Genomic DNA, 15434 nt, shown 5'->3' with positions numbered 1-15434 from the left:
CCATACGGTTCAGCAACACAAGCGAAGATGAGTTTAACCTCACGCCTACCTGTGCTTATTGTAAGTCAAACTTGTTACGTTGTTGCTTCTGTCGCTGACCTGAGAATAGGTTGGAGCAGGCCCATCGGGCCTGGTGTTGGCCTTGACTCTCGCTCAGAATGGAATCCAAGTCCGAATTATTGAGATGGAGCAGCAGTATCACCTCGGCCAACGTGGGGCCGGGATTCAAGTAATGTTCTGAAATATTGCTCAGCGTGCATTGTGCTGACACCTGTGTTTGCAGCCTAGGACCCTTGAGGTTTATAACTTCCTAGGCGTACTGCCTGATATCTATGCGCGAGGAATCCCTCTCATGCAAATGCGTACCTATAAGCTTCCCGGAGGAGTCGAGCCTCTCGAGACGTTTTATATGGTGCCATCGGAAGAACCGACACCTTCAGTGCCGTTTGTAAACCATACTACTCATCTGCTAAGCCTTACATACTAACAACGGTATGTGTACAAAGATGAATACGTGGCTCCTTGCGCAACCCACGGCAGAGGAGATCTTGCGCAGCCATTTGGATAAGTATGATTGTCATGTAGAGCTTGGCACAGAGCTGCGCACCTTTGAGCAACATGATGGCCATGTAGTTGCTCATATTGTGAAGAGAGCCGGACAAGAGGAGGTTCAGGAGACAGTAGAATGTCACTGGCTGGTCGGGGCTGATGGTGCTAAAAGTGATTGATTTTCTCTATCGCTTCATCGTATAAAGCGTTGAATTTGGGGTTCTACGACCAGGCATTGTTAGGAAGCAGCTAGGCTTAACATTCCTAGGTGAAACCATGCCACAGCAGACCATTTTTGGTGAAATCGAAGTGAACAATCTCACTCAAGAGGCAAGTTATCATTATGCCAGCGTGCATCTAGATGCTCATCGTTGTCATAGTATTGGCATGCTTGGAGAGATGCCCCGTCTACGCTGTAAGTTGGCTGCATAGGTGCAATGCATACGACACATAACTCTTCTCCAGGGTGATGCTTCGACCCACAGAAAAGGACAGAGTGTTCACCTTTGCCGTCAGAGGAGGCGATAAACACGCTCTAATTATGTCAGATGACGCTGCATTAGTCCAAGCCCTGCGAGAGGGAACACAGAGAGACGATATAGACTTCGGTAGGACAGTTTGGAAAACTGATTACAGGTGCATATCTTGCATCCTACTCATTATCTGATAATAACATTCTGTACAGAGCGAATGTTCGAATGGTAAATAAATTCGGCGAAGGCTGTGTTTTTGTCGTTGGAGGTGAGTCATCCACTATATCAATACTCAATGGTGTTGATCACTGAATTTCGGCTAGATGCTGCCCATGTACATACCCCAGCTGGTGGGCAGGGGATGAACACCGGTGTACAGGATGCCGTATGTCACACCTCTTCCACTTGATCAGCACTAATCCCATTCCACGTCAGTTCAATCTAGGCTGGAAACTTGCCCTCGTCGAGAAAGGGCTTGCGACTTCATCCCTCCTGTCTACCTTCTCTGAGGAGCGTATCCCTGTGATTCGCCACATGCTCGGCGAGACAACAAAGCTTTACAATAGTACTCTCAATGCTTTGCGCGAAACTAAAAGCGCCACAGCGGGATGGTTTCGGGGTGCACAGCTAAAGCAGCTCGGTGTGAATTACCGCTGGAGCTCCATTGTCGTCGACGAACGCAATCCCCCAAAGACTGGGGAAGACTGCGAGCCGCTAGATGCGTATGGGGTGGACGGAGGTGTCGGACTTAGAGCGGGAGATAGGGCTCCTGATGCTCCTGGTTTAGTGTCCGTGAGCACGGGCGCCGACGCCAAGTTGACCTCTCTTTTCCGCACGTTCGGGTCGACTCACCACACCGTCCTCCTTTTTACTCCCGACCCTGCGAACCTCACTCTGGCGCTCCAGTCGTTGAAGGCCCACCCTGCGGGGCTAGTCCTCTCGGCGATCGTGTACCCTAAGGACGCATCCAACACCTTGGTCATTGATCAAGTGGATAGATGTTTTGTTGACGGAGAGGGGCATGCCTCCATGGCTTATGGAATTTCCGCGCAGGAGACGGCGATTGTGATCGTTAGACCTGACGGCATTATTGGTGGAATTGTGCGCGGGGTGGATGGTCTGAAAACATACTTTCGGAATGTCTTTTCGACAATCGCTTGAGACAGTCCAAACTCTTTGTGCGTATGGATACTCACGCGTAAGCATTGATATCTAAAATAAGTGTATTGCTGATTTCTTCGTCCGGATGCCCTCCACTGTTGTATTCATGCTGGATTTCAAATGTCATCGTGATCGTCTGTTTAGCACGCCATTCCAATTTCCGCTCAACGGCGTGACCTTTACGCCCTTCAGTATAACGTGGGTATCTTGATACGGTCGATGCACATGGTCGAGTGCGCGAATTCTTATTGTGCTTTCAGCTGACCCGTTGCTAGAAAGTATGAGATGCCTGACTTGTTGGATTCAGTTGTTGTTCTTCGTGTCTTGTGAACATTCCCGCAGGACGCTCCAATACGTCCGGGGATTGTGTGAGTCCCTCCCCTTCTCCCTAATGTGATCTGAGATCAGTATCCGTGAGCTGGTTCCCCAATTTCTATACAAATCGACTGGATTTCGCTTCTCTGCGCACACTCGTCTGAGTACTCAGGTCCCAAGCTATCGCTGCAAGGCACCCTGTATCTTCCGGATCGGCTCTCCGCTGCATGGCTCAGTCATCCAGGCACGTCACCTGGGGCTGAGACCCACTTCGCTGAATTACAGTGCGCAGCTACCATTGCCTCGACCCGGAAGCTAATGCTCCGGTAATCACTCCACTCTACATGACCGGCGTACCTTCCCAAGGGATAGTGGCCCAGTGCTGCCCCAGCTCCAAGTCTGGAGCTCTCCATAATCACTACTGGCACCTTGAGGCCTTAGACGGCAAAAGTCAATGGCGAGAGCTATTGCCCATGAGTCACTGTAGGAGTACTGTTCGTATCAGTCTTTCAGTGATCATCCCGTGTCCGTTCAGTCATATGTAGGGTCAGATCCGGATACAGTCAATCACGCCTTCTCAAGACTGGAGAGCGGTCAACACGCATGCAGTACGAGCGAACGCCGAGACAACGATAAAGACCGGTTTCCGTGCCAGTCAAGGCTGACGGAGAGCCTTACAATGGTGGCACATGACGGAGAAACAGATGATGAGGTGAGCTCTCGAAGTCTCCTGAGAAGTAAATTGATGGACGCATCGACTTATCCCTGTACGATGAAGGCCACATCGCTGAACGGTGTTACTTCATCATTCGATAGCCCGAGAATTCCTTCAAATCGACCGACATGTGAACGAAGGCGAGCTTATTGTGCGTCTTCCCAACCACCTTTCTGGCTGATTTGACTGTTGCAACGCATCGTGGTGGGAAGAAACTTGCAAAACTCTTCATCCTGAGGCTGAACCGGTGTTGAATGCCATAATGGGCCCGGCGAATACGAAGTCCTATTCACTCTAGGCGTCTGGGGCGCGTGAAGACTTGACTCGATTCCCAGGGTGAAGATACATAAAATAGTACAATCTTATTGCTCATAGGGTATCATCGGAGGCAGTATCCAGGTTGTCACATGCAAGTACTAACGTCATGAGGAGGTCCGTGCAGGTTGAACTATAGCAGCAGTACAGTATCACATCATCTGATCATCATCACCTGGTCTGTCTTGGGTAGACCCAGGAGGTATTATCGTCGTCCAACATCTCAGCCTAGCGTCGAAGAACCCCAGGATTAGCTAGTTCACCATCGCAACCACGGAGAATTCGATCTACTCACGATATCTCGTCTCCTAGAAGGGGAGTGGGATGGTGCTGGGGCTGAGGGAATCTTCGTAGGCTATATCCCAATTCAGTCTCTAAACGAAGTTCATGTTGTGCATCAAACGACTGACCAGTTTCACGACAAATTCTAGCAAAGAGTCTTCTCGTATTAGTGCCAGCAGATGTTGCTTGTCAACCGCGGCAGATGATTTCTTTGAGAATGATCGGGTGAGCATAATGGTGAACGAATCTCTGTGACGACACATACTTTTGCTTTGCGGAATGGTATCCAAGATGAGAGCGAGCGCATATTGAGAGCCAAAATAACTAAGACTTAGGTTGCCTGGGGGATAGTGCGGACAGCAAACGGTAAGGGGGGCGAGGGAGTAGAACGCTCGGCCTTTTATGCGTCTACGCAAGTGGGAAATGTACTGTTAACTCTATGTCCCTGACGTATCCCTTGACACTCATCGAAGTCGCCGGTTTCCACGAGTTCGCAAAGCAATCATAGTGTTAGTCCGGAAGGCACATCGGCATGGCTTTCGAAAGCAATGTCCGGCACATAGATGGCGCCAGTGTAATCACGAAGCTTTGCCAGCAGGCAATCAAGAATAGATCTCGGACCAAACCACTCTAGGAAAGTCATATGGCACCCGTGGTCTCGTCTCATAGATTCGTTTGAATCCCTGTAAGCTGATATCATGTCAAGTATCACGCATGACAAACGGCGACAAACGACAGACGGATTCACGGTCTCTTGCATTGGTTGTTAGTTCCAGGCCCGGGCCGCGGGGAGAACTTAGCAATATCCACAGGCGCGGCGATCGACCAGATTAGAACGCGCACAAATCGAAGGGATAAGGCCGCGATAGATGAGCAATAGTGCGTGACCAGCCTGGAGCACAGTGGATACGGATCGGTAGGCCGACGTCCTCTTCGACATCACAGAATGAGTGAGCTCGAGGACACAATACCTACGTGACGGAGGAGCTTCAGTCAGTGCATCCCGTGATGCTTACGAGGATTCTCAAGCCGGTGGTCAGTCACTCGTCGGGTTCGATGAATAGCACTATTTCTGCCGTGCGCTCTATCAGAAACCCAATGTCTTGGATAATAACAAAGTTCAATAAGCCCATTCAGTCATTTTACCTCTGTTTACTGTAGTTGGGCGCACGTGCGTACCAGGAATGAAAGAATTTCACGCCATGGACATGTCGAAGTAGAGCTCGCGCTGTTTTGGCTCGCAAAATATCTTGTATGAAGTATAATGTATACATAGAAGGGGTGCCTGTATGCTATAGGCGACGGTCTTAGTGGCGGAACAAAGGCAAACACGGACACCACGCACATTTGGTACAACAATCTCTTCTATTTCGATTCTGCTACCCACCCCTGAACCTATCGTTCCCAGGTCCACCCTTCTGCAGCCCATTCAGGCACTTCCGTCTCAAACGAGCCCAAACTAGTTGTATACCGCAGAGCATGTAAGAAGATATACAGTCGTTCAGGTTTGGGATCGGGGTGTAGAGGAAGGTAACACTCTGGGCAATACGAGGGAGATTCATCGGTGGTGGTGGATGGAGGTGGGGAAAATGGCTCAGAACCAGGACTGGACATCGCCGCTGGAGTGGGCGACAAGGACGCCGCAGATGAGGATTCCACCAAAACCGGGGGAGGCGGTGGTATTCGAAAGGTCTCGAGCTTTGCCATAACCTCTTCCTTCGTAAGCTGAGGAGGACCCTGGACTTCGCTCGCATGGTGGGCTTCACCACTCTTTGGCTGTGCCTGGATTATGTGAGACAAATGGGCTGGTCCTCCCCTTTTCCGTCTATTTTGCGGTGGTAGAGGTACCTTAACACCGTATGGTGACAACAAACCTTTAGTGCGGAAAACTACATCTCGCCAGCGACTCCAGTCCTCATCTTCATCCTATAAAAAGGATTCAGAAAGAATTGCCGCAAGTGTCTGGAAGAAACGGAGGATACCTTCATGTTCCGCAGCCGTGTAATAACACCCACCATGTCTGCAGACAACGGCACAGGTGAGCCCATCCCAATATCATGGCCCGTTTCGCGAGGGAGAAGTTTTGGGGGATCGCTAGATTGTTCTGTTTGTTCCACTGTATGGCACACGCGTGGGCCGTCAACCTCGGGTTTATCGTCGCATGGGTTGGGAGACGAGCTTGACACGGCTTGCGCAAAAGCGGGGGTTCGGGAGAGCAATTCAGGATTTGACGATTCCGCAAGACTAACATGATCTGGAGGAGCTGGTGCAGCGCGCTCCTCACTAGGGGTCAAGTCTAGGCCTCCTTTCCCCAGACACTCTCCCTAAATACAGACTTTCGTCAGACGTCGGTTCAGGAACAAGGGAATAGATATCACGGAGGGCATCAAGGCTTATGTTATGAACTCGAGACGGTAGACGTACCCAGATCTTCGCTTCAGAATATATAGGATCATTGGCGATGGAATGGCCCAGGTATTGCAAATGTACACGGATTTGATGAGCTTAATATTGATTAAAAGGTCAGACGATTGCAGACACAAACGGCTAGGAGACATACAACGGCCAGTGAGAGGTCGGCCTATAGAACGGTGTGAATGTGCAAATTGTTGTGCAAAAAATTTACACTCACAATGCACGACACTGGTATCGGTGGCGGAATCGTAGTGCATCCTTTTGAATATGGTTTTGGCAGGCTATCATAAAAAATGAGTCGAGGTCTGCCACGGCTCTCCAGAAGAAAGCTCACCCACTTTGCCTTCTGGGTGGACAATGTTAAGACCCATCTGTCTATCAACTGTTAAAAGGGGTTCCTCGCATGTAACCTCCCTAGTGTTGGGGACCATTCATCAACAGATGTCCGCGCTTGATGCTACTAAGACATACTCAGGAAATTCGCCTTTACAGCGTGCGATATACTCCTTTCTGATTGTCCCAGCGGCAAATTCCTGAGTGAGGGTGTTCGCTCGGGAAGCGGAAAGGGGAATGATCATGAGGCCAGATGTCAACCTATCTAGCCTATTGATTGCTGGAGATATTGAGTGCACGGGTATGAGCATATTGCAGGCGTTTGCCATCGAAAGGGGTTAGACATACTGTAGACTTTTTGGTATCCGAAATCGTTCTTCAATATCTCAACAAGACTGTTGCGAAAATACCTTCCAGATGCATGCACAGGCTAAATTGAACGGACGTTACCACCACTTTCTAAGAGCAAGCGAAGAAATAAATCAAGCCCACAATAGATCCTGGTTTATTAATAACAATAAATTCACGCTCTTTATCCTCCAGTATGATACGGACAGGAGTCGAGGTCACTGGAGGCTCATGTCTGTGAACCACGTTTCTGTGGTGCATTGTTTTCATTCAATATGGGATTGACTCTAAAGACATGACCAGACCTACTCAATGCGGTCACCGTTCTGAATGATGGTGTCGGGCTTTGCAACCTTCCCATTTACTGTGGTGACTCCAGACTCCAGGGCGTATCTCTGATCTTGCGATCAATAAGCTCACTTCACTGTGCCGTTTGCAATAACGCTAAAATGTATGCGTACATAGTATTCCATAGATCTGTCACGAAACTCTGTAGACACAACCTCTAATATTTCCCTCCCAAGCCACCTCGCTTTCGCCATTGTTGTGTAAGGGTACCAGTACGAGGGAATTTTCTTGAGTCCTGGGTGTGCATGTTGTGGATTCAGGGAAGCTTCGCTTGTGCCTGGCGCCTGAGGCTGCATGATGGAGAGGAGGAATTGGCCGAGTACGTGACGAAAGAGCTGGTCGTCGGGTAAATCAATGAGCGGATAGTGCACCCTCGAAGGTGTGCTCGTAAATGCAGCCGGTCGAAGGTCCGCCACGGTTGCTTGCCGACAGCGTGAATCGATTGTTGAGGATGTTGCGAATAATGGCCTCCTGTTTCAGTATACAAAGAGCCACGAGAAACAATTCCCCAAGATGAGATATTGGAGATTCCGCAGAAAGCTAAGGCGAAGCTTCCGAGCGTCCCCAGTTGAGTCGACGCTCCAAAGTAATAATGATTTTTTACTGTTACGATCAGTCACAACAGGTGGTATGTGACCGATCGTGACTTTCCCGTCGATCAAGTGAATACTTCATCCCGAGCGCGTGTATTCTAAGCAATAGTTTGCGTTGTATGCTACAATGGTTCCTCTACTGCATAGACCAAGGAGTCCACTATGACAGACAAGACCCAATGTCCGAAACAGAGGAATTGGCTAGAGGCGCCGTAATCGATGTCATAGAGCCCAGATCTTGACTGTGGAATCATGTCCGCCGGAAACAAGGTATCGATCCATGTATCGAAGCCTTTCCACGGGCTTCGTGTGTCCATTGATCATGAGCGTGGAATGTTGCATACTTGTACGGTTGTATATCTTAATACCAGTGAGGAGAGTATTAGAGGCAGGACCAATTATCACGCACTTTGACGCCGTTATCCCCTGTCGCTGCGACGATCTTTCTCGTATCGAATTGCAGCGCAGTGACAGCGTGATCGTACTTGAGGGTCTCGAAGATGCCACCTGTTCGTAGGTCCCATATCTTCCTCAAATTCATCAGCTCTGCATCTCGGCATGCCAGGCCTGAGGACTCACCCGAATCGATTTGTCGAGGCTACCACTGACCACGTGTAGCTCATCAAATTGCAAACTGGTAATGGGCCCAGTGTGACCCAGCAGTGTACGATGTGGTTGGCCGGTCCGCACTAGACCATCGGCGTGAGTTCAACCAAACTCACGCACGAAAGATCCCGGCTACTCACTGTCCCACATTCGTACAGCACTGTCTCCGCTACCGCTGACGAGCGCGTATCCCCAGAACTGCACTGCGCCAACAAAGTCCTGGTACATGTTCCAACTTCCATCTGCATACGGAGGCATGGGAACAGAAAATGAGCCAGCTGCCGCTGCGGCACCAGGGAACAAGTGGTTCAGCAACGGGGCACCCGGAGCCGGCGATGGCGCATGCGAGATCGCCCAAAGGATATCCATGGTCATGACGCATTGCCCAGTGTTGAGGTCCCATTGCCGCATCGTCTTATCCGAGGCGCCAGTAACCTACAAGGGCAAAACTAGTTGGAAACTTGTTCCGCCAGTGTTGTATGAGCGACTCACCAGGCACTCGTCCTCAAAATAAAGTGCTGATACAGCTTTGGTGTGCCCTTCTAACGCCCGTACACACGGCCCATTCCTCTCAGCAACACTGGAAGGCTTGCTCACACTGGAACGAATTCCGTTTGTCTTCGGCCTCTCGTCATCCTCATCTTCTTCTGCAACATCACTCAAACTAAGCATCTCACCCTCCCAGTCCTCATCTTCGTCAACTCTTCGGAGGTCCCAGAGCCTGACTGTACCATCCTCGCCACCTGTCAAACATACGTGGTCTTCCACCTGGATGCACTTGACTGTCCCCTTGTGCCCTCGGAGACGTCCGACCTCGTCTCCAGTCAGAAGATCCCATACGCGAGGTTCTGAATCCTCTTGGGATGCACTAACCAGAGTCCCATACGGCTCTGAGAAGTCAAGAGCTGTGATCGGCGTCGAATGTCCAGCCAACGTCTAGTGCGGCATCAAGTAACAGCATTCAGAGTAAGTTAAAAATGTCTCACCATGAAGGCCACGCCTGGAGGGAGTTCGTCATGTTCTGACGGCAAGAAGGCAGGTCCTAGAAGAATAGAAATTCAGCGTAGACAACCTACCGCAGATAACTGCACAAACCTTTCCGTCTGCGTGAACTCTGCAGAACATGTTCTGGATGTGTGACACCCCGTGTTCGACTCGTAGACTCCTCCAGTTCCAGCCGCTCTTTCACACCTTCGACTGTAGTGCATTGTCAACGGCAAGCATGCTACCGCTAGATAACACTTACGCTCGTCGTCCAACTCAAGCTCATCCTCTTGCAGTTTGAGCAAATCCTGCTCCAGCTTAACCCGCATAGCATCCAGAGCGTCGATCTTGTTAGTAATCTCCGTGATCTCGTTGTTAATAAGGGTCTGTAGAATCCGATTAGAATCAAGAGGATTTCGATGGCAGAGCTATGTAACTCACTCTCCGGACATGGAGGTTCTCCTTATCACGCTTAATCTCCTGAGTCTGCCGAACTAGCTCGTCCCGACCGAACGTTTTGCCCGCACTCAGACTTTGCCTACCTCTCCGCTTAGCCTTGCTTTTTCGGCCTCGTGTCTCCGCGCTCGAGACGACTACCACGTCATCTTCACTTGCCACACTCTCACCCTCATGGTCGTCATCGTCGGCCAGCATCCCTCTCGCACCCATCCCCAATTTCTTCAGTCCCAGCCTCGGCGTGTCCACATTGCGAGTTTGTCTCCGTCGGATGCGACTCTTCTCTGCGCTTGGAATTGTCGCGTTGAAGCCCCGCAACAGACTGACATTTTGAGCGACGCCATCCGGCTCAGGCACATCCTGGCCGAGCAACTCGTCCGTCGCCTCAACGATTTGCAAGTCACGCGAGGTCACTCGTCGTCTGCCGAGCGTCATCTGCAGAGGCGCACGCCCGAGCGTCGCGAAGTCCATGCGCGCGCTGGAACCACCGAGCGATGCGCGAGACTTTCCAGAGATTGTTGCGGCATTCATCATGCGGGGCGTCATGATGACGGGGGCCACTATAAGATTGCTAGGTAGCTGGACAATTTAAAGAGAGAGTTATACACACGTTCCGCGAGCATCTTCGTGGAATCATGTTTCCTGTGAGTGAACGGAGCCAGGATTGCCTTGGATACGACGTCGAGCCTACTAGAAGACGATGCTTCGGCCAGAGGAGGCGGACGGTGCTCACGTTTCTTGTCCTGGGCTCTGCTGGAGTAAGCCATGCCACTACTGGCCCGCAAAGGTGTTGCGGTGCCGGTTGAAGGGGCAGCTGGTAGATGTGCGCAAGATACAGGTTGTGGCGGATACTTCACTTGCAGGCCCAATGCAGGCCAACGCGAACTCTCCGTCACTCGTTGCGGCATGTCCCGGTTCCTCTGCACACGTGAGTCGCGTCACTCCCACGCAGTGCTCCTTCCTCTTCGGGAATTAGTTCCTGCATTTCTGCTGGCTCCGTCCCAGTACAATGTTTCGAGCAGCGCGCTACTCCCTACTATCACCGGCGGTCAGACGGCCAGCTCAACGATGTAATTTCTGCATATCTCATCGCCCGCTCAGAGAGCATGTTCTCGAGACAGTCCGACATGTGGACTACGAGTCGAAATATGCAGCGAAATTAGAAAGCCGTGCGAGAGAGTGAGTCGGGATGTTATTGCGTGCAGTTTCTAGCCATTTTAACATTGTGATTCTTCTGAGGCAAGGTAAAAGCGTCGCCGAGCTTCGCAGCGAACTTCGTGAGCAGGAGAAAGAGAAACGAAAACAGAGATTACTCCTCGAGTCGCAAAAAGCCTCTACCATTGATGATTCTACTGCAAGTACCACTCAATCGCAGCCTTCATTGAAAGGAAAGTTTCCCGTAGATAATATTTCTACTCGAAGAGACAGTTCACCGGTAAAGGTATGTTGTTGAGCTCACAGTAGAGGCAGCAAGTCCTCATACTTCTTCAGCCTCTGAACAGTATTCTCAACCTAGAGAAGTTGTTGAGAACGCCTCACACTTCGGAACAATTGTCTGTCTTGTGGAGAGCCTATCACTCTTCACGATCTGGAGGTACAGGTCGTGGCTTCCTCTCGGCTTGTGTACCGGTAGACAAATATGAGAAGATGCTGGGCGTTGCCACTCGGTATCCCAGCTTCGTCGTCCCTATTCCTCGACTAAACGCTCAGGCAAATGAAACGGAGCAAGGCGAGGACCAACCAGCATACGAATTCTACTTCATGGAATGGGGTTTTCACGGTGCACCACCGTCAATCAGCACGGACATTTTTTCCAAGGACTCGCAGATATCCTCGAATCCCCAGACATCGACGATCCTGTTCACTCCTCTCCAAGAGTATAAACTCCGAGGGTCGTTCGCTACGCCGTACCTCGCCCTTACCCACTACACGGACCTCGCCAAGTCGCACGGAGTCGTCATGCTACGTGGTGAGATTACACCATCCACAGCAAACGTGTCCACCGGGGCAACTGTTACGGACGACGGAAGATATCTCCTGTGCCAACAAGATGCTCAGTTGCTGGCAATCGCTATTCAGAAGTTCTATCTTTGGAACGAAGGGGAGAACGAGCGAACAGCCTTACTGCAAGCTTTCCACGACAATCCTGAAGGGTTTAAATGGGAGGACTTGTTGAAAAACGTAGAGTATTCATTGTAGATCTTCTTGGATACCTCGCTGCATATCAAACACCATCCATAAAATACATACCACCGCATGTCATGAACACTTAAGTTCGACTTGTGCATTGTACCTTCAGCGCACAATCAGGAAATGTGCGTCAGGCCCTGTCATTCCGATATCGCTTAGTCTCCCGAAGGAAGGCTGCTACTCTGCTTGTCCAACTTTTCCCTCCGGTGTCTTCACCAGGTATAAACGATCAGTGTGATATGCGAGGCTCCTAAGATAGCAATGTATTGCATTCAAACCACCGTTCTTGCGTATGAATACAGTATTTCCGTTGAGGTTCCGTATTAAGGATATTAGATACGCTGCGATACAGGAATTGAGTCTATGGGTACACTTCATAAGAATCATTGAAACACGACAGGACGCGTGCAGGGAACGAACAGCACGAGAGGTCATGGATCTGAGCTTGACCACCCAAAATCCAAGACGAGAGCGAGACCGTACGGGCGTAGGTCATACTCTCGCCGGAAGAGTGGTAATTTTTCGTCAGGAGCACCTAGGAGGAAGGGGAAAGGCGATGGTGCAGAGCTCGCATTTGTTTGCGAGTGGTACACTTCGGAGGATGATGAGGGGTGTTCGAGGGTCGTGTTTGGAGATGGGGCAAGTTCTGACTCTGAGTCTCGGTTCAGAGTGTATGTGCGCATGAAAGACCGCATCATCTCTCGAATACTTGGCATAGATAATTTTGCAGAGGGCTCTCCGTTATTTGAATCAACAGGTGATGATGGCTCCAAGTCAGAGGAACCTGCAGCGTCCTCTACGACTTCTGCGCTATTTTCGTGTGCAGACTCTTCCGCCGCCAGTTCTCGCCGTCGCGCTTCCATCTTCTGCTCCACGGATTCCTTCACACGTAGGACACTCCTCCGCTCCCATTCTGTGACATTATATGGCTCGAAGAATCCGTTACTGGATATGTCGCACCAACAACGGTCGAGGATGGTTACGTCGACAGGCTTCAGGTCGTCGGGTATGCCAGGCAAGAGGGAGTCGAGCGCCTCGGCAAAAGTGGTTATGTTTCCTGGCCATGGTACGGTCAGCGTGCTGTCAAGCGGAGCTGGCGGCCAGTAGCAGGAGGACATGAATAGGGCGGACAGCAGGACGATACAATAAAAGCTGACAATGAGATCAGCGGATCAGCGGATGAGAACAATTTCAGGACGCGAGTAGTTACCATGGGCGTGCATGCAGTGTCGTCGAGAAGATGAAAACCCACAGGAAGTATGGTGACGCAATTGAAAATGGCAGCAGCACGAGCGGGAGGTACCACCGCGTGCACCTGTACCAGAAGGGTTCGGTCAGAAAAATAAATCTTGCAGTACCATAGCGAAGAGAAATTGCGCACCACATCTCTGAAGCCGGCGACGTGGAGAGGGACAGACAGAGAACAGAAGTGCAATGCACTGGATAGTAGACAGCGCCTGCTCGGCGAAATCAAAGCGCGAGCGACTGCACGTCGGCGCTCTGGCGTTAGCGTTCTGCCGGCCCTAAACAGATCCCTGCGCACGTGCCTAGCCCAGAAAGGGCGACTATGCAAGCGCCCGCATTGCCGGCGTCTACCCCGCGTCGTCTTCTCCAAAATTCCGGAGCCTTCGACCACCTGCGTTTATTACTCGATCTGCCTCTTTCCTCAACATCACCGACAACGATGGCAGTCCACCCCGAAGTCCTTTGGGCACAGCGCAGCTCAGAAACCGACGATTCAAAAGTAGGTTGTCGCTGATCGTCGTCCTCGTTTGCGCACCCGCTGACCGTGCCCAATCGGCCAATCGGCGCGTCTTGCTTGGTGCAGAACGTCCTCTATATCACCGTGAACCTCCCCGACGTCAAGCCTGAGACCCTCGAGTACAACCTCACCTCCACATCGATCTCCTTCAAAGCAAAAGCGGGCAAGTAAGTCCCACGGTTTTTTACGCTAGCAGTCGCACAAACTGACCGCTCCCATCCAAGTGCCGAGAAGGGACTAGAGGAGCGGGATTACGCGTTCAACCTCGACTTCTATGGCGAAGTCGTCCCCGAGGTGCGTCTCCCCATCAATCCTGTGCGTTGCACCCATCGGACGCTGACCCACGATCGCTTGCCATCTGCGTACAGGAATCACACAAAAGTCTCTCGAGCCGCTCGCTCACGCTCGTCCTCCGCAAGAAGGAGAAGCAGGCCGAGTATTGGCCGCGCCTCATGAAAGAGAAAATCAAGACGCCATTTGTAAAGACTGACTTCAGCAAATGGGTAGATGAGGATGAGCAGGATGGTCAGGGGACTGTAGTCGATGAGGATCTTGACATGGGTGGCATGGGTGGAATGCCGGGTATGGGCGGCATGGGTGGAATGCCAGGTATGGGTGGTATGGGCGGAATGCCAGGCATGGGTGGTATGGGTGGCATGGACTTCGAGCAGGCGAGTGATGAGTTTTTGTCCCCTCCTATGTGCTTCGGGGCTCATAGTACCCTAGATGATGAAGTCGATGGGAGAGAGCGGTGCAGGCGACTTGGGCGATGCGGGTCCGTCTGGCGCTGATATCGAGTCCGACGACGACGACGATAACGGCCCTCCGCCACTTGAAGACCCTGAAGTTCCCAAAGTGTAAAAGACTACGAGAATCTAGAGATGTTCAGAAGGAGCAACGCACCACGACGAAGTAGTAATTCCTGCTGATATCAAGATGGCTTGTACGTACATACTGTGGATATAATCACCGCTTGGTATTGCTTTTGTTTCGTCTGGATTTTAAAGTAGGCAGCGCATGTCTCCGGCCCTCACCTTCAGTCTGAAATTACTGATAAGCCTTGCGGCAATTGTACATCCGGAGAACAATGATGGTCAGAGTGTCAAAACGAGATCTATTTTTTGAATACCAAAAATGATGACGCTCATTGTCTTTGGAACAGATGCATACCAATTCCCAAGGCTCCCTTTATGAAGAGGCGGTAAAATTACATGACACTTCGCGCGGCGCATTTGCTTCAGTCGGTCCATGTGCAAATTGCTCTCATATGACATTGACAGACCCCTACAGCCTCGTTACAGACCAGACCAATGATCCAGACCATCCCTCGTCTGCTGCAGGCTCTTCCTTGTGGAGCTTCGATTTCTTCAAGTATGCTTCCACCCTCACCATCCCTTTGGGAAAGATGATTCCGTCCCAGAGGTCTATCCACGTCTCGGGGGAGTGGCAGAACATGGGCTCCGTGCGCCACGCGTTTGTGACGGCACGGTGGCCCTTGATCGAGCGGCCGCCATGCGAGCCGAAGAGCATCGCACCCGACGTCGGCGCGAGGAGCCCTGCAAGGTTGCGCGCGAGCTCCAGCTGCCGTG

General features: G+C 51.2%; 7 protein-coding genes across 7 annotated transcripts; 3 read left to right on the top strand and 4 right to left on the bottom strand.

The window, feature by feature from the left end:
* Nucleotides 1–27: 27 nt before the first annotated feature.
* On the top strand, nt 28–2183 carry FIBRA_03333 (uncharacterized protein; the record flags this gene model as incomplete). Its single annotated transcript, XM_012325177.1, has 10 exons — nt 28–60; nt 110–229; nt 284–448; nt 507–720; nt 782–900; nt 930–964; nt 1015–1185; nt 1235–1290; nt 1346–1407; nt 1458–2183. 10 exons carry the CDS (start codon nt 28–30, stop codon nt 2181–2183), a joined length of 1701 nt encoding a protein of 566 aa, XP_012180567.1.
* A 1516-nt stretch (nt 2184–3699) lies between these two features.
* On the bottom strand, nt 3700–4117 carry FIBRA_03332 (uncharacterized protein; the record flags this gene model as incomplete). Its single annotated transcript, XM_012325176.1, has 4 exons — nt 3700–3756; nt 3824–3883; nt 3939–4019; nt 4076–4117. The coding sequence occupies 4 exons, from the start codon at nt 4115–4117 to the stop codon at nt 3700–3702; spliced, it is 240 nt and encodes a 79-aa protein (XP_012180566.1).
* Nucleotides 4118–5205: 1088 nt separating this feature from the next.
* FIBRA_03331 (uncharacterized protein) lies at nt 5206–7550 on the bottom strand (the record flags this gene model as incomplete). The annotated part of the gene is made up of 12 exons (XM_012325175.1): nt 5206–5592; nt 5659–5736; nt 5793–6134; nt 6235–6314; nt 6371–6391; nt 6443–6506; nt 6564–6639; nt 6697–6838; nt 6907–6988; nt 7051–7156; nt 7216–7301; nt 7368–7550. The coding sequence occupies 12 exons, from the start codon at nt 7548–7550 to the stop codon at nt 5206–5208; spliced, it is 1647 nt and encodes a 548-aa protein (XP_012180565.1).
* A 519-nt stretch (nt 7551–8069) lies between these two features.
* On the bottom strand, nt 8070–10801 carry FIBRA_03330 (uncharacterized protein; the record flags this gene model as incomplete). The annotated part of the gene is made up of 10 exons (XM_012325174.1): nt 8070–8207; nt 8257–8373; nt 8427–8536; nt 8594–8888; nt 8946–9389; nt 9440–9495; nt 9549–9650; nt 9700–9823; nt 9879–10453; nt 10504–10801. 10 exons carry the CDS (start codon nt 10799–10801, stop codon nt 8070–8072), a joined length of 2259 nt encoding a protein of 752 aa, XP_012180564.1.
* Nucleotides 10802–11082: 281 nt separating this feature from the next.
* Nucleotides 11083–12092, top strand: FIBRA_03329 (uncharacterized protein; the record flags this gene model as incomplete). Its single annotated transcript, XM_012325173.1, has 2 exons — nt 11083–11334; nt 11385–12092. The coding sequence occupies 2 exons, from the start codon at nt 11083–11085 to the stop codon at nt 12090–12092; spliced, it is 960 nt and encodes a 319-aa protein (XP_012180563.1).
* A 422-nt stretch (nt 12093–12514) lies between these two features.
* On the bottom strand, nt 12515–13201 carry FIBRA_03328 (uncharacterized protein; the record flags this gene model as incomplete). The annotated part of the gene is made up of 1 exon (XM_012325172.1): nt 12515–13201. The coding sequence occupies one exon, from the start codon at nt 13199–13201 to the stop codon at nt 12515–12517; it is 687 nt and encodes a 228-aa protein (XP_012180562.1).
* A 449-nt stretch (nt 13202–13650) lies between these two features.
* Nucleotides 13651–14636, top strand: FIBRA_03327 (uncharacterized protein; the record flags this gene model as incomplete). Its single annotated transcript, XM_012325171.1, has 4 exons — nt 13651–13827; nt 13912–14012; nt 14070–14139; nt 14214–14636. The coding sequence occupies 4 exons, from the start codon at nt 13651–13653 to the stop codon at nt 14634–14636; spliced, it is 771 nt and encodes a 256-aa protein (XP_012180561.1).
* Nucleotides 14637–15434: the final 798 nt, after the last annotated feature.

This window comes from Fibroporia radiculosa (genome assembly GCF_000313525.1).
Source record: "Fibroporia radiculosa TFFH 294 genomic supercontigs, scaffold1935, whole genome shotgun sequence".
Taxonomy (NCBI): Eukaryota; Fungi; Basidiomycota; class Agaricomycetes; order Polyporales; family Fibroporiaceae; genus Fibroporia; species Fibroporia radiculosa.
This window is presented reverse-complemented; position numbering and strand designations above follow the sequence as displayed.